The 27,450-nt window shown below is 43.7% G+C and overlaps 1 protein-coding gene across 1 annotated transcript in view; it reads left to right on the forward strand.

Moving 5' to 3' along the window:
• Positions 1-27,450, forward strand: part of LOC141139431 (alpha-1,4-N-acetylglucosaminyltransferase-like) — a 120,128-nt gene that overhangs the window by 5,792 nt on the left and 86,886 nt on the right. Inside the window, exon 2 of the mRNA XM_073625502.1 lies at positions 11,449-11,966. Coding sequence (XP_073481603.1) covers positions 11,472-11,966 — 495 coding nt within the window. The 5' untranslated portion in view covers positions 11,449-11,471. The remainder of the gene's footprint in view (positions 1-11,448; positions 11,967-27,450) is intronic.

The following is a 27,450-nucleotide window of genomic DNA, read 5'->3' on the forward strand; positions in this document are numbered from 1 at the left end:
GAAAATGTCCAAATTGGGCCCAAAGTGTCAATATTTTGTGTGGCCACCATTATTTTTCAGCACTGTCTTAACCCTCTTAGGCATGGCATTTACCAGAGCTTCACGGGTTGCCACTGGAGTCCTCTTCCACTCCTCCATGACGACATCATGGAGCTGGTGGATGTTAGAGACCTTACGCTCCTCCACCTTCCGTTTGAGAATGCCCCACAGATGCTCAAAAGGTTTAGATCTGGAGACACACTTGGCCAGTCCATCACCTTTACCCTCAGCTTCTTTAGCAAGGCAGTGGTCATCTTGGAGGTGTGTTTGGGGTCGTTATCATGTTGGAATACTGCCCTGCGGCCCAGTCTCCAATGGGTGAGGATCATGCTCTGCTTCAGTATGTCACAGTACATGTTGGCATTCATGGTTCCCTCAATGAATTGTAGCTCCCCAATGCTGGCAGCACTCATGCAGCTCCAGACCATGACACTCGCACAACCATGCTTAACTGTAGGCAAGACACACTTGTCTTTGTACTCCTCGCCTGGTTGCTGCCACACACGCTTGACACCATCTACACCAAATACGTTTATCTTGGTCTCATCAGACCACAGGACATGGTTCCAGTAATCCATGTCCTTAGTCTGCTTGTATTCAGTAAACTGTCTGCAGGCTTTCTTGTGCATCATTTTTAGAGGAGGCTTCCTTCTGGGACGACAGCCATGCAGACCAATTTGATGCAGTGTGTGGTGTATGGTCTGAGGACTGACAGGCTGACCCCCCCACCTTTCAACCTCTGCAGCAATACTGGCAGCACTCATACATCTATTTCCCAAAGACAACCTCTGGAGATGACGTTGAGCATGTGCACTCAACTTCTTTGGTTGACCATGGTGAGGCCTGTTCTGAGTGCAACCTGTCCTTTTAAACCACTGTATAGTCTTGGCCAATGTGCTGCAGCTCAGTTTCAGGGTCTTGGCAATCTTCTTATAGCCTACGCCATTTTAGAACAACAATTCTTTTTTTCGGGTCCTCAGAGAGTTCATTGCCATGAGTTGCAATGTTTAACTTCCAGTGATCAGTATGAGAGAGTGAGAGCGATAACACCAAACTTAACATGCCTCCCCATTCACACCTGAGACATTGTAACACTAACAAGTCACATGACACCGGGGAGGGAAAATGGCTAATTGAGCCCAATTTGGACATTTTTAGTTAGGGATGTACTCACTTTTGTTGCCAGTGGTTTAGACATTAATGGCTGTGTGTGGAGTTATTTTGAGGGGACAGCAAATTTACACTGTTATACAAGCTGTACACTCACTACTTTACATTGTAACAAAGTGTCATTTCTTCAGTGTTGTCACATGAAAAGATATAATAAAATATTTACAAAAATGTGAGGGGTGTACTCACTTCTGTGAGAGAAGGTATCTATCTATCTATCTATCTATCTATCTATCTATCTATCTATCTATCTATCTATCTATCTATCTATCTATCTATCTATCTATCTATCTATCTATCTATCTATCTATCTATCTATCTATCTATCTATCTATCTATCTATCTATCTATCTATCTATCTATCTATCTATCTATATAGATAGATATCTATCTATATATATAGATAGATATATATCTCTATATAGATAGAGATATATCTCTATCTATATAGAGATATATATCTATATATATATATTGCAGACACACACACTCTTACAAAGAAATTTACAAAAACATTTTAAATTGTGTTAAACATTTTTTAATTAACCACTTCAGCCCCGGAAGATTTGGCTGCTCAATGACCAGGCCATATACGATACGGCACTGCATCGCTGACAATTGCACAGTCATGCAATGTTGTACCCAAACAAAATTTTTGTCCTTTATTTCCCACAAATAGAGCTTTCTTTTGGTGTTATTTGATCACCTCTGCAGTTTTTATTGTTTGCGCTATAACCAAAAGAGCGTCAATTTTGAAAAAAACACAATATCTTTTACTTTTTGCTATAATTAATATCCCAAATTAAAAAAAAAAAAAGTTTAGGCCGATATGTATTCTTCTACATATTTTTTGGTAAAAAAATTTGCAATAAGTGTATATTTATTGGTTTGCGCAAAAGTTATAGTGTCTACAAAATAGGGGATACATTTATGGCATTTTTATTATTTTTTTTTTTTACTAGTAATGGCGGTGATCAGCGATTTTTATCAGGACTGCGATATTGCAGTGGACAAATTGTACACTTTTGACACATTTTTGGGACCAGTGACATTTATACAGCGATTAGTGCTATAAAAATGCACGGATTACTGTATGACACTGACAGGGAAGGGATTAACACTAGGGGATGATCAAGGGGTTAACTGTGTTCCCTAGGTGTGTTCTAACTGTAGGGGGGGTGGGACTGACTAGGGGAGGAGAGAGATCAGCGTTCATACTTAGTATGAGCACACAATCTCTCTCCTCTCCCCTGAGAGAACCAGGATTTGTGTGTTTACACACACACATGCCCATTCTCGTTCTGGCATGAGCGATCGCGGGTGCCCAGCGGTCATCCCGCCTGCCAGGCACTCATGTGTGTGCACCTCCGGAGGAATCTTAAAGAGCCGACGTACAGCTACGATGGCTCTCGCAGGAAAGCCAACCACTTACGGCCTGCCCGCCGTCATTTTAGGTCGCTAATTTGAAGAGGGATATCGTTGTTATGGTAGCAGCTAGTTGCCATAACCCCAGTATCCTCTTCTTCTTTGGGCGGTCCTCTTCAAGACAAAAGTGGTCTCTGCGGCGGATTTGCCGCAAGATCACTTTTATCGACAGTGGGAGAGGGGCCCCCCTCCCGCCGGTGCCATCCGCCGCTGCCGATTGCTCCGGCAACCGCGTCCAGTCCCTGGCTTGGCATTGAGACTAGTGAGGGGAAGATGGCCCCACACATCTCCATACCACTGCAGGGCGGAAGCAACTTTAAAACGTGACTTCCGCCCGTAGCTCTTAAAGGGACTTTTTTTTTTTCAAATGACATAAAATATTTTTTTTTTTATTGCATTTTAGTGTAAATATGAGATCTGAGGTTTTTGACCCCAGATCTTATATTTAAGAGGTCCTGTCATGCTTTTTTCTATTACAAGGGATGTTTACATTCCTTGTAATGGGAATAAAAGTGACACCATTTTTTTTTAAAGAACAGTGTAAAAAATATAACAAAAGGTAAAATAAATAAGAAAAAAAAAAAAAAATTTAAACGTGCCCCATCCCGCCGAGCTCGCGTGCAGAAGCAAACACATACGTGAGCAGCGCCCGCATATGAAAACAGTGTTCAAACCACACATGTGAGGTATCGCCGCGATCGGTAGAGTGAGAGCAATAATTCTAGTCGTAGACCTCCTCTGTAAGTGTAAACACGCAACCTGTAGAATTTTTTAAATGTCACCTATGGAGATTTTTAAGGGGAAAAGTTTGTTGTCATTCCACGAGCGGGCACAATTTTGAAGAGTGACATGTTGGGTATCAATTTACACGGCGTAACATTATCTTTCACAATATAAAAAGAAATTGGGATAACTTTACTGTTGTCTTATTTTTTAACACAAAAAAAGTGTATTTTTTCCCAAAAAAGTGAGCTTGTAAGACCGCTGCGCAAATACAGAAAGTATTACAACGACCGCCATTTTATTCTCTAGGGTGTTAGAAAAAAATATATATAATTTTTGGGGGATTCTAAGTAATTTTCTAGCAAAAAAAACCTGTTTTTAACTTGTAAACATGAAATCTCAGAAAGAGGCTCGGTTCTTAAGTGGTTAACCATGTCACACCGTATTTACGGAGCAATCTTACAAGCGCAATTTTTTTGGAAAAAAATACACTTTTTTTAATTAAAAAATTCGACAACAGTAAAGTCACACTTCAAAATTGCATCCGCTCGTGGAATGGCGACAAACTTTTACCCTTAAAAATCTCCATAGGCAACGTTTAACAAAAAACTACAGGTTGCATGTTTTGAGTTACAGAGGAGGTCTAGGGCTAGAATTATTGCTCTCGCTCTGCCGATTGTGGCGATACCTCACATGTGTGGTTTGAACACCGTTTTCATATGCTTCTGCACGCGAGCTCAGCGGGATGGGGTGCGTTTAATAAAAAAAAAAATTCTTATTTATTTTACCTTTTATTTTTTATTTTTACACTGTTCTTTTTAAAAAAAAAAAAAAGTGTCACTTTTATTCCTATTACAAGGAATGTAAACATCCCTTGTAATAGAAAAAAAGCTTGACAGGACCTCTTAAATATAAGATCTGGGGTCAAAATTGACTGCGTATCTCATATTTACACAAAAAAGCAATAAAACAATAAAAAAAAAAAAGTCCCTTTAAGAGCTATGGGCAGAAGTGACGTTTTGACATCGATTCCACCCTGCAATGATATGGAGATGGGTGGGGGCCATCTTCCCCTCACTAAGCTCCATGTCAGGCTAGGGAGAGGATTCAATCGCCTCCGCCACTACCGAGGCTTCTGGTAAGCGGCGGAGGGCACCAGAGCGCGGTGGGAGGGGGGCCCTCTCCCGCCGCCGATAAAAGTGATCTCGCGGTGAACCCGCCGCAGAGACCACTTTTATCTTGAAACGGACCGCCCGCTGAAGAAGAGGATACCAGGGTTATGGCAGCCAGCTGCTGCCATAACAACGATATTCCTCATCAAAATACCGACGTATAACGACGGCGGGCGCTCCATAAGTGGTTAAATAACCACTTATGAATGTAAACAGTTTAAATTGTTTTAACTTATTAAAACATTTAATCAAATAACCCATTAACATAAACAAGGCAGGCTAGTGCTGCATCTGCATGAACGTAAATACAGGTTGGAACAACTTGGAAGGGGAAATGGGGGTAAAGGACCTGGGATTCACACCCCATCATCTTTTTCTTACCTCTCTTTGCATAAGTCCTGTGATACTGGCTTTCCAACCAATCAGGGTACTTGGCATATGGCTATGTGAGCTACTGCCAGACATCCTGATTGGTGTTAAAGCCACCACCACTCTCCCTTGCCGCACTCTTCCTGTGAGAGAGTAGAGCTTTCTGATCTCCCTGCCAGCACATTGTATCCCTGTCTAAAGATATAAACAGAGCCGCTCAGTGGGAGATCTTTCCCATCTCCTCGTTGGCACTAAGGATGAGCCGAACACCCCTCGGTTCGGTTCACACCAGAACATCCGAACAGACAAAAAATTTGGACGAATAAATGAATATCGTTAAAGTCTATGGGACACGAACATGAAAAATCAAAAATGCTCATTTTAAAGGCTTATATGCAATTTATTGTCATAAAAAGTGTTTGGGGACCCGGGTCCTGCCCCAGGGGACATGTATCAATGCAAAAAAAGTTTTAAAAATGGACGTTTTTTCGGGAGCAGTGATTTTAATAATGCCTAAAGTGAAACAATAAAAATGAAATATTCCTTTAAATATCGTGCCTGGGGGGTGTTTATATTATGCCTGTAAAGTGGCGCAGTTTTCCCGTGTTTAGAGCATTACCCCAGTAAAGTGACATTTCTAACGGAAAAAAAGTCATTTAAAACGGCATGGGTTAACCCCCCCAGTCCATTACTAGGCCCTTTGGGTTCTTTATGAATATTAAGGGGAACCCTGAACCAAAATTTTTTTTTAAAATTGCGTGGGGGTCCCCCCAAAATCCATACCAGGCCCTTCAGGTCTGGTAGGAAAATTAAGGGGAACCCTGTGCCAAAATGTAAAAAAAAAAACGGCATAGGGGTCCCCCCCAAAATCCATACCAGACCCTTATCCGAGCACGCAACCTGGCAGGCCGCAGGAAAATAGGGGGGACGAGAGAGCGCCCCCCCTCCTGAACCATACCAGGCCACATGCCCTCAACATGGAGAGGGTGCTTTGGAGTAGCCCCCCAAATCACCTTGTCCCCATGTTGATGGGGACAAGGGCCTCATCCCCACAACCCTTGCCCGGTGGTTGTGTGGGTATGCAGGCAGGGGGCTTATCAGAATTTCGAATCCCCATTTAACAAGGGGACCCCCAGATCCCGCTCCCCCATGTGAATTGGTAAGGGGTATATTGTACCCCTACCATTTCACAAAAGAAAGTGTCAAAAATAGTAAAAAGGACAGGAGACACTTAGGGACAAGTCCTTTATTAAAAGATAAAAAATAAAAATGTCCTGTCCTTCTATCACTCTGCCGACAAGCCAAAAAAAAAAAGCGCAACAGCTCTGCCTCCATGGGAGGCTCCTGCCGAGTGATGCTTCTTCTTGGTGACAGCTCTTATATAGCTGAGGGCAGGGCCACTCGCTGGCATAAACGGGTGACCCCGCCCTCAGATATATAAGAGCTGTCACCAAGAAGCAGCGTCATTCGGTGGGAGTCTCCCATTGAGGCGGAGCTGTCCCAAAGTGTCTCCTGTATTTTTCATATTTTTGACACATTCTTTTGTGAAATGGTAGGGGTACCCTTACCTATTCACATGGAGGGGCCAGGATCTGGGGGTCCCCTTGTTAAAGGGGGCTAACAGATTCTGATAAGCCCCCTGCCCGCATACCACCACAACCACCAGGCAAGGGTTGTGGGTATGAGGCCCTTGTCCACATCAACATGGGGGCTACTCCAAAGCACCCTCCCCATGTTGAGGGCATGTGGCCTGATACGGTTAAGGAGGGGGAGGGCGCTCTCTAGTTCCCCCCTCTTTTCCTGCAGCCTGCCAGGTTGCGTGCTCGGATAAGGGTCTGGTATGGATTTTGGGAGGGACCCCTATGCCATTCTTTTTTTTACATTTTGGTGCAGGGTTCCCCTTAAAATCCATACCAGACCTGAAGGGTCTGGTATGGATTTTTGGGGGACACCTATGCCATTTTTTAAAAAATTTGGTGCAGGGTTCCCCTTAATTTCCATACCAGACCTGAAGGGCCTGGTATGGATTTTGGGGGGACACCAAAGGCAATTTTTTTTACAGTTTTGGTTCAGGGTTCCCCTTAATATTCATACCAGACCCAAAGGGCCTGGTAATGGACTGGGGGGTGACCCGTGCCGTTTTTTTCAATGAGTTTTATCTATATTGCTGAGACCTGACAATTCATTACAGCTGCGATCAGTTTTAACCACTTCAGCCCCGGAAGGATTTACTCCCTTCCTGACAAGAGCACTTTTTTGCTCAGATATTGCTGCTCGGTGATTGCAGTATTCTAGTCTGCATCTCCCCAAAGTAATACTTAAAATCTGGCCTGTTAGTGGGTCCTGAGGACAAGAGTTGAGAACCACTGCCATAGATTAAAAGGAGTCTCCAGCCACACAAACAAACTGCTCATTCACACTGTATAGGCCAGAGAACTGTGTGAATGAGCCCTTAAAGTTTTTTAAATATTTTTCACATTCTCAATTTTTTTTATTTTTTTTATTTTTACTTTTTTTGCACTATTTGTTGCAATTTTTTATTTATTACATTTCTTTTTTTTTACAATGCCACAATTGAGGAGGGGGGCTTTGGTCTAAATAGTCCCCTAAGGTCTCACTTTTGAAACAGAGAAAGGTACAGAGAAAACACATTTCCTATAAATATTTCATATTTCATATTTACCAACCCTTTCATATTTCATGACATATTTACCAACCCTTTACATGCTCTCCTCCCTGAAGATCCCCCTGTGTATCTGCAGCAGCTAGAGAGAGAGGAGATGAGGGAAGCCAGCAGAGCTGTGGGGGGAGAGGCACATGGGATGGAGGCTTAGGCAACAGAGGGGAATCCCAGGAGGGGGTGACCAGTGTGGCAGGGTGACATTTACCAGAACCGATCACCTGTATGGCTCTCCATGCAGCAGCTGATAGCTGCAGGAGGGAAAAGAGGAGAAGCCGGCTTTTAGCTACTGCATGGACAGCCATATCAGGGATCGGTGCTTGTAATCAACCCCCACAAAACCTGATGCAACAGGGAGGCTGCACAGGCCCTTGTTATCCCTGAAGCTCTACCAGTGGCGGTAATGCTAATGCGCACCAAGGATTAGGGTGTGACCAGGTGCAGCCCGTGCATAAGCCTATGGTAATTAGGATTCCTTTGCACTCTTGTTAAACCAAAAACATTGTATAATTCATTAATGAGAACCATTAAGAGGAAATGACTGATATCAAAATGGCTTATCAGCCATGTTTTGCTCACTTTGAATTAAATGCATATCCTGATGGTATTATAACCATGGGCATACAGTGTTAAAAGTTTGTTTCACAGACTAATAAATAGAGCAGAATGTTTCAACAGGTGCATACATTTAAGATTTAAAAGATAAAAGTAAATTTAAGTACTTGTTTAAATTAAAGTAAATGTTCAAGCTTTGTGGGACTCCATACTCCATGAAAAAGCATTATTCAGGCTTGGCAATCCCTGCAGTATCTACAGCTTCAATATGAATGTAGCAGACACCTATAGATGTGTCTTGTTTGCCAGGTTCAGCTCAAATTCAGAGTTTGGCTGAACAGGGAAACTAAAGGTGATTGGCCGAACGCCATACGCCACTTCTAAATGTCAAATTCCACAGCGCACCTGGTTGTTAGGGAGCCAATGACCCCTGGCCTCCTCACATTCATGACTAATCCTCCCCACCAATTCAGCTGTCGGCAATCATTTCCCACTGATAGCTGAAGTGTAAGAAAAGGGGTGGAGGTGGACAGGGCCATATTTGGTCAATGACATCAGCAACCATCTCTGCCCTTTATTGACATTTCAGGTGTCAAAGGGGGAAAGGGGGAACTGGTATTCAGCTGGTGGAGTGTCCAGAAACCAATGTTAAGCATGGGCCCCTGTGTGTGTTCGTTTCAGTGGTCATCGTTCCCATGAATAATGAGGATTTGCATTGCTGGGCAAAATGATTGTTGATTGATTTTGGACGTTTTAATTCTTTTATTAAAGGACTCATGGCAAACTGCCAAGACAGATTATGAACAGAAGGGGCCCCATGACAGAACCCTGGGGCACACCAGTAGAAAGTAGATATGGTTGAGATTTAAAACATTTCAGTTGGATGAATTTAGTATGGCCAGAGAGATAAGACTTAAGCCAGTTCAGGGGTGTGTCAGTTAATCTAATGGAGGCTAATCTGCCAAGGAGGATGTTATGAGAAATGGTATCAAAGGCCACACTCAGATCTAGTTATCTGTTGAGTAATTGTCAACAGAATAGCTTCTGCTTTGTCAAAGTTCCTTTGAAGTTTTCAGACCCTTACCAAACTGCTTGCTTAAAAGAGAAGTATGGGTTTGCACTTTTTTGCAGATTCATACTTACCTAGGTAGATGCAGCATCGGTCCGATGCTGCATCTGTCCGCCAGCGCCTTTGCACTGAGAACTGAGCGATCAAATACTGCCGATCACTCGGTTCTGACAGCTCCCCGACCAGAGAGCTGCTGACTGTCAATCAGCAGCTCTCTGCTCTGCCCCTTCTCGCTCACTGGAATGCTGGGCTGTGGAGGGGGCGGAGCAGCCAGCTCAGGCACTCAGCGGCTCGCTGAGCGCCTGAGCCGGGTGTTGGTCCAGGGACCTGGCGGACCCAGACTCCATTGTCGTGACGGACCGACTTCTGTGACGTCAGCAGAGAGTGAACTTCAGCCCGCTCTCTGCTGAAAATGGGTCACAGGAGTGCAAAACGAATTACTTCTCTTTTAAGTTAAATGACTTAAGCCTGATACACACTGAGTTTTTTCCATTCAACCCAATGGGTCAGCTCCAGTCAGAGCCGCTAAACTAATGATCCGACATTAGTACAGCAATGTCCCGCGCTGATCTGTTGTGTTCTGACAGGGGACGGCTGATTTGGAGCTGGTCGGCTGCTGGTTTTCTAGCTTCTGTGGGACCGGCTGCCATACACACAGGCCAAATGTCAGCCGTTTTTTATTGAACTAGCTGATGTCGCCCAGCATTCAGTCCATGTGTACAGGTCTTAAGGAGATGCACTCTTGGGATTATAGCTAGTTCTAAATGCTACGGAGATATTTTTAATATAAGCTGACAAAACAGTTTTGAATCAAACATTTTTTAAAATTTGTATATTTGCATACACTTTGGATTACATTGCTCTTTCTCTGTGCAAAGCAAGAATGGTGCCATCTTCAAGAAATTTGTATGCTGTGCATTCTTAGAACCCAGCTGCATCATAAATTAAGGTTTTCGTAACATGGGGAACTGAGAGTTTACCAGAGAACTGTGTACATGAATCCTAAAAATGTCTCCTATATCTACTTTTTTGGCATGTTAAATATGCCACTAAAATGTTGTGCACAAAAAAAAAATAAAATACTTGTTGCTCCGTCCATAAGTCCTGTACTGCCCTGTGCTTTGTGCACACTGCAGTCTTAATTCAAGCAGTGTTATTAGCCTTGCTCAGTTTACTTCTGTGAACTACAACATGCCTCATGCTTTACTCATCTTCATAACACATGGGGAAGAGTTCTGTAGTCCTAAAACACTTCCTATCCTAGGGTGTCAGTACCGCTCCCCCATAGACACAGAACAGTGATTGTGTGTTGTCCCCCTAGAGCACAAAGTATGATACTTGCAGGATCACCAGGTGAAAATAGGAGAAATACCCTGAAAAAAGGAAAAAATACTGCATCTAAGGACTAATTAGTCATAGTATCTTACACACCGTATTTGCTTTTGGATTTAGATATTCTTGAATCTACAGAATGTGGTCATGTAGTAGTTATTATACACTTTTTTGTATTTAAAGAGTAACTCCACTTTTGTTGAGAAAAAAAAAACATTCCCCTCTGGGTGATTAATGTACATTGCAGAGATTTTAACAAACTTTGTTGCAGATTCCTACCTTTTTTGATTCTGAAGTAATCCCTGTATGTTCCTCTGAGCCTGAGTGATGAGTGGGTCTAATGGGAGTGGTTTCATAATTATCTATCAGGTGTGCACCTGCAGGCACTAATAAGGAAAGCTACTGGGCCTGCATCCCTTTAGATGTGTTCCTACTGGGAGTATCTCACCAAAAATGACATTTTTGTTGCAGGGGGTGCCTGAAATCTGACTTGTATCTTAGGCAGACTTCTGGGAAAATTGGTGAGCCAATCACACAAGCAGGAAATGATGTTTCTGGGGGTGGTCAGTACACACTCTTTGTACAGAACACCTCCAGGTAGCCATATTGGAATGCATTTTTTTGTTTGCTATTTTTTTCCCCACAAAAGTGGAGTTACCCATTAAGTGTTACATGACAGGCCTTGACGATTATGTCACATAAAATAACTATTGTACTTTAATTTAATTTAATTAATTTAACAATTAAAATGTATTATTTATTAATGCATTCATTAGTTAATTTTAATTGAATATTGGCAATAATATGGGCAGCATTAAAGTCCTACTATCTATGTTATTAAAAAAAATAGCAAAGTTGTTTATTTATTATTGTTTTTGTTTTTCATGTTTTCGTTGAATTTTTTTCTCTTGCAGATTTATGTTTAAATACAGTAACAATGATAAAAACCTTAAGGATTTTTTTAGTAATGCTATTTATGACAGCTGCTGGATTTCTGTATAAGGTCACATACAAGGGCAACAACTTTCCCTACTTTTCCTACATCTTTAAAGAAAACATGGGACATGACACTGCAAATACAATTCAATCTGTAAACCAGTCAGATGGGGCCACGACTTTGGGGACAACTAAACATTCCAAAGTCACAGCAGAAGATATCCTGAGTGGTGGAAACAACATTGTATTTTTAGAGACCAGTGAAAGGCTACAACTCCCATCCTTGGTTTTATGTGCAATTGAGTCAGCAGCTCGAGTCTACCCTGACAGGTCAGTTGTGGTTTTCATGAAAGGATTAAACAATACAAACGCAGAAGTTCAGGAGAACGTTCTCAGTCATTACCCAAGCCTTTTATCTCTGGATAATATTCACATCTTTCCTCTTATAATGGAAGATATTTTCAACAATACTCCTCTTTTCAACTGGTATAAGAAGGTAAGATTTAGAAGACCTCAAAGACTAAAATACAAAAAGAAGCTCTATTTCATTAGAACTACACATTCCAGAGCAGTTTCCCTTTGCTCTCACAAACAAAAGATTTCCCAGCACTCTGACCGACCAGCCTGCAAAACAATCAAATTGATCCTGTCTAACAGTTTAAAGTGGATGTAAATGAGATGCAGAGAAAATAGAGTACCTACGTCCTATAAATTCAGATAAAGTATAGCAAATTGAGTTGAGGCATTGAAGACTTTCATGGTATGGTATGAACTCACAGTACAAAAATAATTATTTAAAAATATACCAATTTATTATATCAGTTAACATTAAAAATCCACCCACAAGGGAGGATGATAATACAAAAGGGTCCAATAAGACAATCAGACAATACTAGTAGGACTTTGGTATTAGCAGGTTATCGATTCATGCACTTAGAAGCTGGTTGAATGCAGAGAATACTTTACTTTCATGGAGAATTAGCAATGCATGTCTTACAGCATTAGGAAACATGAACCAGGAACTGAATAACAAACAAGTACACACTTCGATACAGAAGGTACATCCTGTTATATCATAGAATGCATGAATTATACACTATAATACAACAGTGCCACCTGCTGCATAGATAAGCATAATGCATACAGTATTGTCAGTTTATAAGCAAGTTTGCTGTTGTTCTTCCAACACCCCTTCTCAACAACACGTGCTTTGTCAAATTAAATTCAGCTTCTTCTGGATATAATTATGACATTCCTTCAACAAAGGCTTGGTGAGTGCATAGTTAGTCATCTCCTCTGATGGGCAGTATTGAATGTCAGTAACACCTTGCTCTTGATTGTCCCTCAGTAGGTGATACTTGACATCAATGTGTTTGGTCCTAGGATTGACCCTTTCTGATTGTGTAAGCTTTACACATCCCTGGTTGTCTTCAAAAATGGGAATTGGTTTGGACATGTCTATCCCTATTTCCACAAAAAGTTGACAAATCTATATTGCTTCTTGACATGCGAATGCTGCTGCAATGTACTCTGCTTCAGTTGAGTGACAGTTACTTGCTTTCGACTAGACCAACTTATGGTTCCTTCCCCATACTGGAAGATGAATCCACTTGTGGATTTGGGGTCTATGAAGTCCCTGGCCCAATCAGCATCCACATATCTGACCAGTTTTGGATGTGATGTTGCTGGTAACCGTAACTTCACCTGAATTGTTCCTTTGAGGTACTGCATCACTCTTTTTACTGCGTTCCAGTCACACTGACAGTGAACTGAGACCTTCCTGCATAGTATGACCACTGCTGCGGCTATGTCTGGTCTTGTCACAGTGGCAACATATAGCAACTTAGCAATTGCTCTGCGATATGTATCATTGTTGGGTAGCAAGTTTTCTGCTTCATTGCTTTTTTGATAGCCTGGTTCCATAGGAACTTCCTTTGCATCTTGCATATGGAATTGTTCCAAGATTTCAGAAATTTTCTGAGATTGGTTGAGAAGATAACTTCTATCTTCTTCTCTCTCTATTTGGATTCCCAGATAGTAGCTAATGTTCCCAAGTTCTTTGATTTAAACATTTTCTTTCAGCTTATGAACTATCTGAATATAATCCCCTTCTTGTTCAAAACAGGTTATAATGTCATCGACATAGATAAGGATGTAAATCCATCTGTCTTCTTGATTCTTGGAGTAGAGACAGGTGTCTGCTTTACTTCTTGAGAATCCCTCTCTGGTAAGTACTTTGTTCACTTTCTCATTCCACATCCTTGCAGATTGCTTAAGATCGTAGATGCTTTTCTGAAGTTTACACACAAGGTTTCCTCCTTGCTCAAACCCTGGTGGTTGCTCCATGTAGATATCTTCCTTAATGTCTCCATATAGGAAACCAGTTTTAAGGTCTAGGTGTTTCACTTGCATGCCCTTCCCGGCTGCAACGCTATAAAGTGCTCTGATGGTAAAGTGCTTTACGACAGGGGCAAATGTTTCATCGTAATCTTTACCAAGTTTATGGGAGTAACCCTTGGCAACTATTTATACCAATATAATGCTGCGCTATCCAAATGTAATCAAATGATAATCGTACTAAATCCTAATATTACTGACTGCAGTTGAATATTGGTGGTGAGATATTCCATTCCTATGTAAAAAATCTAGTGCACATAATAATGAAATCTTATGAGATTAAAATTGCGATCATAATCAATTAAAAATTGCAATCCTATGCGATACTCCCAATGTCAACCTGTGTAGCATACACACCTCTATATACACATGTTGCATTCATAGAGAAATTTGCAACTCTGTGCGATAATTGTGATAAATGCAGTGACAACCTATAATTTACATAAATCTATATAAAAAAGTGCATCAATATACATGCGATACTCCCAATGTCAACCTGTGTAGCATACACACCTCTATATACACATGTCGGGACGGGCGAATGGTTTGGCCCGAGCATAAGCTCGGGCCGAATTTTGGTTGCTCGGATGTTCTGCGAACACTGAACAATATGCGGTGTTCGGGTTAAATTCAGAACACCATTAAAGTCTATGGGACACTAACATGAAAAATCAAAAGTGCTCATTTTAAAGGCTTATATGCAAGTTATTGTCATAAAAAAGTATTTGGGGACCTGGTCCTGCCCCAGGGGACATGTATCAATGCAAATTAAAAAAAAAAAACTGTCTGTTTTTTCAGGAGCAGTGATTTTTTTAATGCTTAAAGTGAAACAATAAAATGAAATATTCCTTTAAATATCGTGCCTGGGGGGTGTCTATAGTATGCTTATAGTAAAGTGGCGTTTTTTTCCCGTGTTTAGAACAGTACCACAGCAAAATGAAATTTCTAAAGGAAAAATTGTCATTTAAAACTGATTGCGGCTGTAATGAATTGTCGGGTCTCGGTAATATAGATAAAACTCATTGAAAAAAAGAGCATGGGATCCCTCCCAGTCCATTTCCAGGCCCTTCAGGTCTGATATGGAAATTAAGGGGAACCCTGCACCAAATGTTTTTAAAAAATGGTGTAGGGGTCCCCCCCCCAAATCCATACCAGACTCTTCAGGTCTGGTATGGATTTTAAGGGGAACCCTGCGCCAAAATAAAAAAAAATAGCGTAGAGGTCCCCCCAAAATCCATACCAGACCCTTAACCTGGCAGGTCGCAGGAAAAGAGGGGGGGACAAGAGAGCACCCCTCCTGAACCGTATCAGGCCACATGCCCTCAACATGGGGAGGGTGCTTTGGGGTAGCCCCCCAAAGCACCTTGTCCCCATGTTGATGGGGACAAGGACCTCATCCCCACAACCCTTGCCCGGTGGTTGTGGGGGTCTGCGGGCGGGGGGCTTATCTGAATCTGGAAGCCCCCTTTAACAAGGGGACCCCCAGATCCGCCCCCCGTGTGAAATGGTAACATGTACAAATGTACCCCTCCCATTTCACAAAAAAGTGTCAAGATGTTAAAAAAAACAAGACACATTAAATAAAAAAATAAAAATGTCCCACGAAGTCCATTCATCTTCTTATATCGCTCCGCCAATGAACTGAAAAAAAAAACCCGCCACCGATCCGCCTCCATGGGATGCTTCAGCGCCTTTGACAGTTCTTATATAACTGAGGGCGGGGCCTACTGATGACTTCCCCAGGGCGTCAGAGGGGGTGGGGTCACCCATTTACGTAACGGGTAGCCCCGCCCCCTCTGACACCACGGGGAAGCCATGGGGAAGTCCCCGTGCGTCAGAGGGGGGCAGGGTCACACGATACGTCACTGGGTGGCCCCGCCCTCAGTTATTTGGTGCACTGGTTCCCCTTAATTTCCATATCAGACCCGTAGGGCCTGTTATGGATTTTAGGGGGACCACCCCTGCAATTTTTTTTTTAATTTTAGTTCGGGGATCCCCTTAATATACATACCAGCCCCAAAGGGCCTGGTAATGGACTGGAGGGATCCCATGCTCTTCTTTTTAATGAATTTTATCTATATTGCCGAGACCCGACAATTCATTACAGCCACGATCAGTTTTAAATGACAATTTTTCTTTAAGCAATGTAATTTTGCTGTGGTACTGTTCCAAACACAGGAAAAATGCACCACTTTACAGGCATACTATAGACACCCAACCCAGGGCACGATATTTAAAGGAATATTTCATTTTTATTGTTTCACTTAAAGCATTAAAAAATCTCTGCTCCCGAAAAAACAGCCATTTTTAAAAAACATTTTTGCATTGATACATGTCCCCTGGGGCAGGACCCAGGTCCCCAAACACTTTTTATGACAATAACTTGTATATTAGCCTTTAAAATGAGCACTTTTGATTATTCATGTTCGTGTCCCATAGACTTTAACGGTGTTCGTGTGTTCTGCCGAATTTTTTGCATGTTCGGTATGTTCTGGTGCGAACCGAACCGGGGGGGTGTTCGGCCCATCCCTATACACATGTTGCATTCATATGCAACAGAGAAATATGCAACCCTGTGCGATAATTGCGATAAATGCCATAATTGCAGTGACAACCTGTAATATACATAAATCTATATAAAAGTGCATCAGTATATACAATAATCAATATAGAAATAAAGTGAACCATGTTTAAAGTGCTCTTGTGCCAAACTAACACCCCCCTGTGTGGTTCGTACCAGAACTTGCAAACAGGCAAAAAATTTGTTCGAACACGCGAACACCGTTAAAGTCTACGTGTCATGAACAGGTGTGACCAGAACCGTGTGATCTGCGACAGAGGACGCCCAAACGTATATAAGTGAAAATATAATAATTTATTAAAGAAAGTGAGTAATATAATACAACCAACTCCAATATGATACAGTGCAATAACCAACCACAGACAGAGACCCACAAATAACAACAGACAGATAAGTGCAATAAATGGGAAATACCAGGTTCATAAACAATAGCCAGGCCAGGGTCATACACAGCAGATCAGCAGATGGACAGGGGATGTTCCAGAGACATAAACGTAAGCCAGGCCAAGGTCATACACAGGGAGGTCAGCAGATGGGGTATGGAACACAGGACAGGGAGAGGATGGATGGGTCAGACTGCAGGCAGGGATGCAAGGTAACAGGTGGGACAGGATAGGGTCCGAGACAGGGAGACAGGATCAGGTTCAGGGCACAGGATCAGGTTCAGGGCGCAGGATCAGGTTGCTAGCAGGTCAGGAGGCAATGATGAAATCAAGGCAAACATGTGAATGTTTGCCGGGTATTTATAGGCCTGTGATATATGGCCTCAAGTGACACCTGATTGTAGGAGGTACTGTCTGCTCCACACTGCCAGGATCCATCCGCTGGTGGACGCCAGTACTGCGGCCCAAAGATGATATACTATTAACAGGGAAAAGCTCTCCTGACAGTTCCAAACTGCCAGGAGACACCTGCTGGTGGACCTCAGTACTGCATGCCAAATAACAGGTCTTACCAGCGGATGGAACATTTCCTGACAGTACCCCCCCTCAAAGGAGCGGCCTCCGGACGCTCCAATTGGTTGTAATTGTCCATAGTCTATGGCATTAAGCAGAACAACAGATGGTGGCACAACAGGCAGAACAGGTGGTGGTACAACAGGCAGAACAACAGGTGGTTGCACAACAGGCATGGGCACTTCAAGCTGGGCAAAAGGCATGGGCACTTCAAGCTGGGCAGCGGGCTCATCAAGCTGGGCAGCAGGCTCATCAGGCTGGAGGGCAGGCACCGGGACATCAGGCTGGAGGGCAGGCACCGGGACATCAGGCTGGAGGGCAGGCACCGGGACATCAGGCTGGAGGGCAGGCACCGGGACATCAGGCTGGAGGGCAGGCACCGGGACATCAGGCTGGAGGGCAGGCACCGGGACATCAGGCTGGAGGGCAGGCACCGGGACATCAGGCTGGAGGGCAGGCACCGGGACATCAGGCTGGAGGGCAGGCACCGGGACATCAGGCTGGAGGGCAGGCACCGGGACATCAGGCTGGAGGGCTGGCACCGGGACATCAGGCTGGAGGGCTGGCACCGGGACATCAGGCTGGAGGGCTGGCACCGGGACATCAGGCTGGACAACAGGTACTAGAACTTCAGACTGGGCAGTAGGCACATCAGGCAGAACAGCAGGTGCTGGCACAACAAGCTGAACAGCAGGCACATCGGACTGGATAGCAGGTACTGGAACTTCAAACCGGGCAGCTGGTACTGGAACTTCAGACTGGGCAGCAGGCACTGGCACATCAGGCAAAACAGTAGGTGCATCGGACTGGATAGCAGGTACTGGAACTTCAAACCAGGCAGCTGGTACTGGAACTTCAGACTGGACGGTGGGCACAGGTGCTGGCACATTAGGCAGAACAGCAGGTGCAGTGGACTGAATAGCAGGTACTGGAACTTCAAACCGGGCAGCCGGTACTGGAATTTCAGACTGGACAGTGGGTATAGGTGCTGGCACATCAGGCGGAACAGCAGGTACTGGCACGACAGGCTGAACAGCAGGTACATCAGACTGGATAGCAGGTACTGGAACTTCAAACCGGTCAGCCGGTACTGGAACTTTAGATTGGACAGTGGGCACAGGTGCTGGCACATCAGGCAGAACAGCAGGTACTGGCACAACAGGCTGAACAGCAGGTACATCGGACTGGATAGCAGGTACAGGAACTTCAAACCGGGCAGCTGGTACTGGAACTTCAGACTGGACAGTGGGCACAGGTGCTGGCACATTAGGCAGAACAGCAGGTGCAGTGGACTGAATAGCAGGTACTGGAACTTCAAACCGGGCAGCTGGTACTGGAACTTCAGACTGGCCAGCAGGCACTGGCACATCAGGCAAAACAGCAGGTGCTGGCACAACAGGCTGAACAGCAGGTGCATCGGACTGGATAGCAGGTACTGGAACTTCAAACCGGGCAGCTGGTACTGGAACTTCAGACTGGACGGTGGGCACAGGTGCTGGCACATTAGGCAGAACAGCAGGTGCAGTGGACTGAATAGCAGGTACTGGAACTTCAAACCGGGCAGCCGGTACTGGAACTTCAGGCTGGACAGTGGGCACAGGTGCTGGCACATCAGGCGGAACAGCAGGTACTGGCACAACAGGCTGAACAGCAGGTACATCAGACTGGATAGCAGGTACTGGAACTTCAAACCGGTCAGCCGGTACTGGAACTTTAGATTGGACAGTGGGCACAGGTGCTGGCACATCAGGCAGAACAGCAGGTACTGGCACAACAGCAGGCCTCGGAACATCAGGCTGGGCGGCACACAGGAACACATCAGGCTGGAACAGATCAGCTGGCGGGGAGGCAGGATTGGACACTGGCATGATGGTATGGGTTGGATTAGCTGGTGCGGAGGCAGGTTGGGTTACTGGCAGGATCGTCTTGGTTGGAAAAAACTTTCGTTTTTTCTTTGGCTTAGCCACTGAAGCTCTGTAGGTGAGGGGTGCAGCAGACTGGAAAGGAGGATTGGGATATGGCAGAGAAGAGGTAACAGTAGCTGGAGGAAGTTCCTGTGGGTTTGTGGACAGCTGAGAAGAGGCAGGTGGGTTGAATGCAGGATAGGTGCAGCGGGTAGGGACAGGGTATTGATATTTGGTGGGAAGCAGGGTATATTGGGCCGAAACAGAGGTTACCATGGGTGAAGGGAAAAAAAGACTCCTGGGCAGGCAGGTGTCTAATAGCAGGTCTGGGTTGTGCAGAGCTGACCGAAGCTGGAGATAATAAGTCTGACCATGCCTGTAGTACAGGTTGAACAAACGTGGGTTCACATACTGCCTGTCTAACCAGGGACTGCACCGAATCTATACAATCCACTAGCACCTGTTTAGGACAACCTGAATAATGCTCCAGAAAGGATACAGCATCATCCTCCAACAGCCATACCAGAGACTCCACCTGATCACTACTGAAGGGGGGAGAAAAATCATCACTTCCTTTAGGACTGCCAGACAAGGCTAGCTCAGCACACACCTGTATCAGGGGCTGAACGTTTTCAAACAGTAATCTACCCTGATCAACCAGAGAATGGGCCAGACGGATACACTCCAGGAGCTGATCGTTGGCCCACTCTTTCAATACCAGACGGCAGTAATTGTTATCCTCCAACACCAGTGAGGCAAGGAGAACAACTGTTTCTGATTGCATTTTAATAGCACTACAATGGTTCCTCTGCGCAGTCACTTCTGGTCAGAGATGGCCTTGATTTACTGTCATGAACAGGTGTGACCAGAACCGTGTGATCTGCGACAGAGGACACCCAAACGTATATAAGTGAAAATATAATAATCTATTAAAGAAAGTGAGTAATATAATACAACCAACTCCAATATGATACAGTGCAATAACCAACCACAGACAGAGACCCACAAATAACAACAGACAGATAAGTGCAATAAATGGGAAATACCAGGTTCATAAACAATAGCCAGGCCAGGGTCATACACAGCAGATCAGCAGATGGACAGGGGATGTTCCAGAGACATAAACGTAAGCCAGGCCAAGGTCATACACAGGGAGGTCAGCAGATGGGGTATGGAACACAGGACAGGGATGAGGATGGATGGGTCAGACTGCAGGCAGGGATGCAAGGTAACAGGTGGGACAGGATAGGGTCCAAGATAGGGAGACAGGATCAGGTTCAGGGCGCAGGATCGGGTTCAGGGCGCAGGATCGGGTTCAGGGCGCAGGATCGGGTTCAGGGCGCAGGATCGGGTTCAGGGCGCAGGATCGGGTTCAGGGCGCAGGATCGGGTTCAGGGCGCAGGATCGGGTTGCTAGCAGGTCAGGAGGCAATGAAGAAATCAAGGCAAACATGTGAATGTTTGCCGGGTATTTATAGGCCTGTGATTGGCCTCAAGTGACACCTGATTGTAGGAGGTACTGTCTGCTCCACACTGCCAGGATCCATCCACTGGTGGACGCCAGTACTGCGGCCCAAAGATTATATACTATTCACAGGGAAAAGCTCTCCTGACAGTTCCAAACTGCCAGGAGACACCTGCTGGTGGACCTCAGTACTGCATGCCAAATAACAGGTCTTACCAGCGGATGGAACATTTCCTGACACTATGGGACACAAACATGAATAATTAAAAGTGCTAATCTTTAGGCTTATATGCAAGTTATTGTCATAAAAAGTGTTTGGGGACCTGGGTCCTGCCCCAGGGGACATGGATCAATGCAAAAAAAGTTTTAAAAATGGCCATTTTTTCGGGAGCAATGATTTTAATAATGCTTAAAGTCAAACAATAAAAGTGTAATATTCCTTTAAATTTCGTACCTGGGGGGTTCTATAGTATGCCTGTAAAGGGGCGCATGTTTCCCGTGTTTAGAACAGTCTGACAGCAAAATAACATTTCAAAGGAAAAAAAGTCAATTAAAACTACTCGCGGCTATTAATGAATTGCCGGTCCGACAATACACATAAAAGTTAATTGATAAAAACGGCATGGGAATTCCCCACAGGGGAACCCCGAACCAGAATTTAAAAAAAAATGACGTGGCGGTCCCCCTAAATTCCAAACCAGGCCCTTCAGGTCTGATATGTATATTAAGGGGAACCCCAGCCAAAATTTTTTTAAAAAATGGCGTGGGGTCCCCCTCAAAATCTATACCAGACCCCTCAGGTCTGGTATGGATTTTAAGGGGAACCCCGTGCCAAAATTTAAAAATAAAATGGCGTGGGGTCCCCCCAAAAATCCATACCAGACCCTTATCCAAGCATGCAACCTGGCAGGCTGCAGGAAAAGAGGGGGGGCGAGAGAGCGCCCCCCCTCCTGAACCGTACCAGGCCACATGCCCTCAACATTGGGAGGGTGCTTTGGGGTAGCCCCCAAAACACCTTGTCCCCATGTTGATGGGGACAAGGGCCTCATCCCCACAACCCTTGCCCGGTGGTTGTGGGGGTCTGCAGGCAGGGGGGCTTATCGGAATCTGGAAGCCCCCGTTAACAAGGGGACCCCCAGATCCCGGCCCTCCCCCCTGTATGAAATGGTAAGGGGGTACAAAAGTACCCCTACCATTTCACAAAAAAAGTGTCAAAAATGTTAAAAATGACAAGAGACAGTTTTTGACAATTCCTGTATTTAAATGCTTCTTCTTTCTTCTATCTTCTATCTTCTTTCTTCTATCTTCTATCTTCCTTCGGTTTCTTCCTCCATCTTCTTCTTCTTCTGGTTCTTCTGGTTCTTCCTCCTGTGTTCTCGTCCGGCATCTTCCTCCGTGGCGTCTTCTTCCCTTCTTCTCCACGGGCCACTCCGCATACATGATGGCATGATGGGAGGCTCCCGCTGTGTGACGCTTCTCCTCTTCTGACGGTTCTTAAATAACGGTTGGCGGGGCCACCCGGTGACCCCGCCCCCTCTGACGCACGGGGACTTGACGGGGACTTCCCTGTGGCACACCCGTTACGTAACCCTGCCCCCTTCTGACGTCACGGGGAACTACCCCAAAGCACCCTCCCAATGTTGAGGGCATGTGGCCTGGTACGGTTCAGGAGGGGGGGCGCTCTCTCATCCCCCCTCTTTTCCTGCGGCCTGCCAGGTTTAAGACCCTCGGATAAGGGTCTGATATGCATTTTTGGGGGGACCCCATGCCATTTTTTTTTTAAATTTTGGCGCGGGGTTCCCCTTAAAATCCATACCAGACCTGTAGGATCTGGTATAGATTTTGAGGGGGACCCCACGCCATTTTAAAAAAAAATTTTGGCCAGGGGTTCCCCTTAATATCCATACCAGACGTGAAGGGCCTGGTATGGAATTTAGGGGGACCCCCCACGTCATTTCTTATTTTTAATTTTGGTTCGGGGTTCCCCTGTGGAGAATTCCCATGCCGTTTTTATCAATGAACTTTTATGTGTATTGTCGGACCGGCAATTCATTAATAGCCGCGAGTAGTTTTAAATGACTTTTTTTCCTTTGAAATGTCATTTTGCTGTCAGACTGTTCTAAACACGGGAAACATGCGCCCCTTTACAGGCATACTATAGACACCCCCCAGGTACGAAATTTAAAGGAATATTACACTTTTATTGTTTCACTTTAAGCATTATTAAAATCACTGCTCCTGAAAAAACGGCCGTTTTTAAAACTTTTTTTTGCATTGATCCATGTCCCCTGGGGCAGGACCCAGGTCCCCAAACACTTTTTATGACAATACCATGCATATAAGCCTTTAAAATTAGCACTTTTGAGTTCTCCCATAGACTTTTAAAGGGTGTTCCGCGGCTTTCGAATTTGCCGCGAACACCCCAAATTGTTCGCTCTTTGGCGAACTGGTGAACAGCCGATGTTCGAGTCGAACATGAGTTCGACTTGAACTCGAAGCTCATCCCTATTGCAGATGATAAAACAGATGATAAAGTGCTCGTGTCCACTCTTGTGCTCCTCTTTGGTGTATGCGCTCACCTTAGAGTGTGTGACCTTGCACCTAAGCTCGGTCAAAACACGCTTTTAAACCACCTCTGGGTTTATGGTCAGCATTCAGATCCTTGGAAGGTTGCTTGCAACAATATTCATATGGAAAACAGAGGAAACTGGATAGTGTATTGCCGTTTTAAAAGTTTTATTTAAAATGACAATATTCCCTATATTAGGGTACTTACATGTAATAGGTACCCCTATTAAATACCACTCTGTAACAAGCCAATCAAGTATAAAGATGCTGTATTGGTGTGTCCTCTCCCGCTCTGAGATCACTCCACTGTCTCACAAACCTTCCTGTCCCCTCCCCAATATGTGTCGATACTGGGAAATAAAGTATCTTCCTCAGGGGAAATTCTATTGGACGTTAGGGAGATGTCAATCATTTTATAGCGTCATCGTGGCCATTTTGTTGAAGACTGTGGACATTCTATAGTTTATTGTATGCTCGTGGCCATTTTCTGATAGATCAGAACACTAAACACTACCCATACCGGCATAATAACATCAGTTTATGATGGCTTATACGGCATTCATCAGCCTAAAATTAGCCTATATATCCCTCTACAAATTACATTCAAGACGGTATGTAAGGAGAAGGACACATCTTCACAGCGTCACTAACATAAAATATATAAAAAAATTTAAAACAGTATCATTAAAAATAAAAACCTCCTAACCAACTCATATGCCTGTAAATAGCAGTTAACAATATACTAATCGACCACTATATCCTACATCATTATGCGAAGTGTCATTAGCTCATACTGTATTTATTAACCACATTCTCTAAAGAACATCATTATTACCTATAGGACAACTCATGTAAAATGAATTATAGGTAAATGCATGTGTAGCAACATGCGTGCATGTATGCACAAACATCCACACTAGCCCACCCCTAAATTATGTACCATCAAAGACCTACCTATTTTTTGCATAATGGTGATTAAATACCACCAAAATAAAGCTCCATTTGTGAGAAAAAAATTATAACAATGATAAAAATTTAATTTGAGTACAGTGTAGCATGACCGCGCAATTTTTATTCAAAGTGTGACAGCGCTGAAAGCTGAAAATTGGTCTGGGCAGGATGGGGGGTTAAGTGCCCAGTAAGCAAGAGGTTAATACGCATAAATTGCCCTCTGGGTATGTTATTAATCCATGGCCTAAAGTGGCAACTAGATGTGAGGATGTATGAATTCCGGTCAGTGGCCTTAAAATATGTTTTCATTTCTAAACCTCTGGGTGTACTTTTAATCTCTAGATCAAGAAAATGTATGACTTCACTACTAATATCCCATGAAAGCATAATATTACACTCATTATTGTTTATACTCCGCAGAAAGCCTTCCAAATCTGCCTTAGACCCCTTCCATATTATCAAAATATCATCAATAAAATGCCTGTAAAGTAAAATTCTCAAATCCATATTGTACAAAACAACCTCCTCCTCCCATTTAGCCATGTACAAATTGGCGACGCTTGACGCAAATTTTGCGCCCATGGCGACGCCTTTTATTTGGAGATAGCAGGTATTTTTGTTCCAAAAATAATTGTGTTTTAAACAAAAATCTAAACATTTCAAAATAAATTTACGTAATCTTCTTTCCATATGAATATTCTTTTTTAAGACCCAGTTGACTGCTTTCATAGCCCCCTGATGATCTATATTTGTATATAGTGAGGCCACATCGGCCATGGACATCACTACATTTGTAATACTGCTACATCCGTTTAACAACTATAAAGTATGCTTGGTGTCTTTCAAAAAAGCCGTGGTATTTTTAACCAAAGGTTGCAGATGTATGTCAATGTATTCCCCTAGTCTTGCAGTAAGTGAATTTATCCCGCTTACTATGGATCTTCCCGGTGGACTTGTTCTATTCTTGTGTATTTTCAGATTATAATAATAATAGGCAATCTTGGAAACTAGTTTGGCTTTGTATTTGTGGATATTCCCTTCTGCGTCTGGCTTTACTTTGAAAGTCCACTTACTTCCTATAGTTTTGCTGTTAGGAGGGAGCTCTGTGAGTGTCCAGGTTTTATTTTCTTGAAGTTATTTTAATTCTTTTTCTGCTGCCTTTCTCCATTTATTGGCTTCACATTTTGGCAGTTTTTCTGCTGTCTGTCGGCCCAGGATGTTGGTTCAAATTCGCTGTGTGTTTTTTCAGTGTATGACAGCTTTCGGGGTGGTATCCCCTTTGTAGTCCAAGTGCATCTTCTGACGTCATGCAGTTCGACAGGATCTGGTGGGGAACTTGATTTAGGCAATGTGAGTTCCACCTCTTGTTCTGACTCCTGCAAAGGTTCACTTCGGTCGACCTTTTCTTCTGGTTTGCTTGACATATTCACTTCACAGCTTTCGGGGATCAGTGTTTCTGGTGATGGGCTTTCATCAAAATAAACACTACGACTTAGACCCCATACACACTATTAGATTTTCTGCAGATTTTTGTCTTCAGATTTACCAAAACCATATAATATGAGGTCAAACCTTTAGAGTTTCAATTTGTATGCAATCAGGCAGGCCTATGCACTTCATGGTTTTGGTAAATCTGAAGACAAAAATCTGTAGAAAATCTAAGATCCATGCCACATTTTGAATGGAGTACTTTCAATGGCTCTTGAGGGTAGTCTGTTCTGTAGGTAGGTTGCAGTCATGACTGCTTCTCCCCAGTACTTGTGAGGTAGGTTGGCATCTGACAACATGCATCTAGCCATTTCTATAAGAGTGGTATTTTTCCTTTCTGCTACACCGTTTTGTTCAGGAGTGTATGGTGTGGTTGTCTGGTGTACTATTCCTTGTCTCTTCAGTTATGAGGCCACTTCTTTGCTTATGTACTCTCCCCCATTGTCGGTGCATATTATTCCTGGTTTGTGTTGGAACCTGTTGCTAATTATTATTATTATTATTATACAGGATTTATATAGCGCCAACAGTTTGCGCAGCGCTTTACAACATGGGGCAGACAGAACACTTACAATACAAATCAATACAGGAGGGATCAGGGGGCCCTGCTCGTTAGAGCTTATCATGTCAACGAACTCTCAAAGTTTATCTGATGTTTCATTCTTGTGTTTCATCAGATAAGTAGTTGTGTAGCTGGAATAATCATCAATGAAAGTCAGTAGATATCTGTTCCCGCCTGACGTGGGAGTTTTTATTGGACCCCATACGTCACTGTGTATGAGCTGCAGGGGGTGGGTAGTTTTTCTTTGAGATGCACATTGCAAGGCGCTATTGTCAAATCTTCTGATAAGCCTCTCTTTATATTGTGCTGTATAGCTTATGGACTTCTGTGCCTAGCCGCCTGTGCCATAAGTGAATATAATTGATGTGTAGGTCATTATAGACTATATTGACTTGCTGGTCTGTGGTGATGAGCCTGTATAGGTGATCATCCAGTTTTCCTTTTGCAAGAAATCGCTTATTATTGTGAATGGTGCATTCATCACCCTGGAACTTAACTGTGAGACAATTGTTTGCAAGACTTTTCACTGATAGAAGGCTGCTAGTTCTGAAGCATACAGCACTGTTTTTACAAGGATAATCTGCTTGCCTTGTGGTGTAATGGAGTTCAGGACGCCCTGGCAAACATTTGCTGGCCTTCTTCTAGTCTCATCTTATACAGCTTTTTATAGTAGAAACAACTTACTGTCGAGGCTTGAATGCTCATGCAGTTTTTGTAATGAAATCCACATACAGTACCTTTGGCTGTTTCATCTGTTCTTAAGTGGATAAGCTGGTCATCTTTCACTAGTAAGCTTATAGTTGCTTTTGCTTGTCTATCCTTCCTATCCCAGTCCTCCGTCTCTCCATTTGTGGGTCTGTCTGTATTCAGCACTTACCACAAGTCATCCATGCTAAAAAGACTTGCAGTATCCTGTTTAGTGCCTGGGCTTGTAGTAGCCTCTCCAATGCCTTGGCCCATAACCTATTAGCAGGTTATTAATTCATGCGCTTGAAAGCTTGTTGAATGCAGAGAATACTTTACTTTCATGGAGGATTAGCAGTGCATGTCTTACAGCATTAGGAAACATGACACAGGAACTGAATAACAAACAAGTACACACTTATGGC

Source organism: Aquarana catesbeiana, linkage group LG04, assembly GCF_042186555.1.
Source record: "Aquarana catesbeiana isolate 2022-GZ linkage group LG04, ASM4218655v1, whole genome shotgun sequence".
Lineage (NCBI taxonomy): Eukaryota > Metazoa > Chordata > Amphibia > Anura > Ranidae > Aquarana > Aquarana catesbeiana.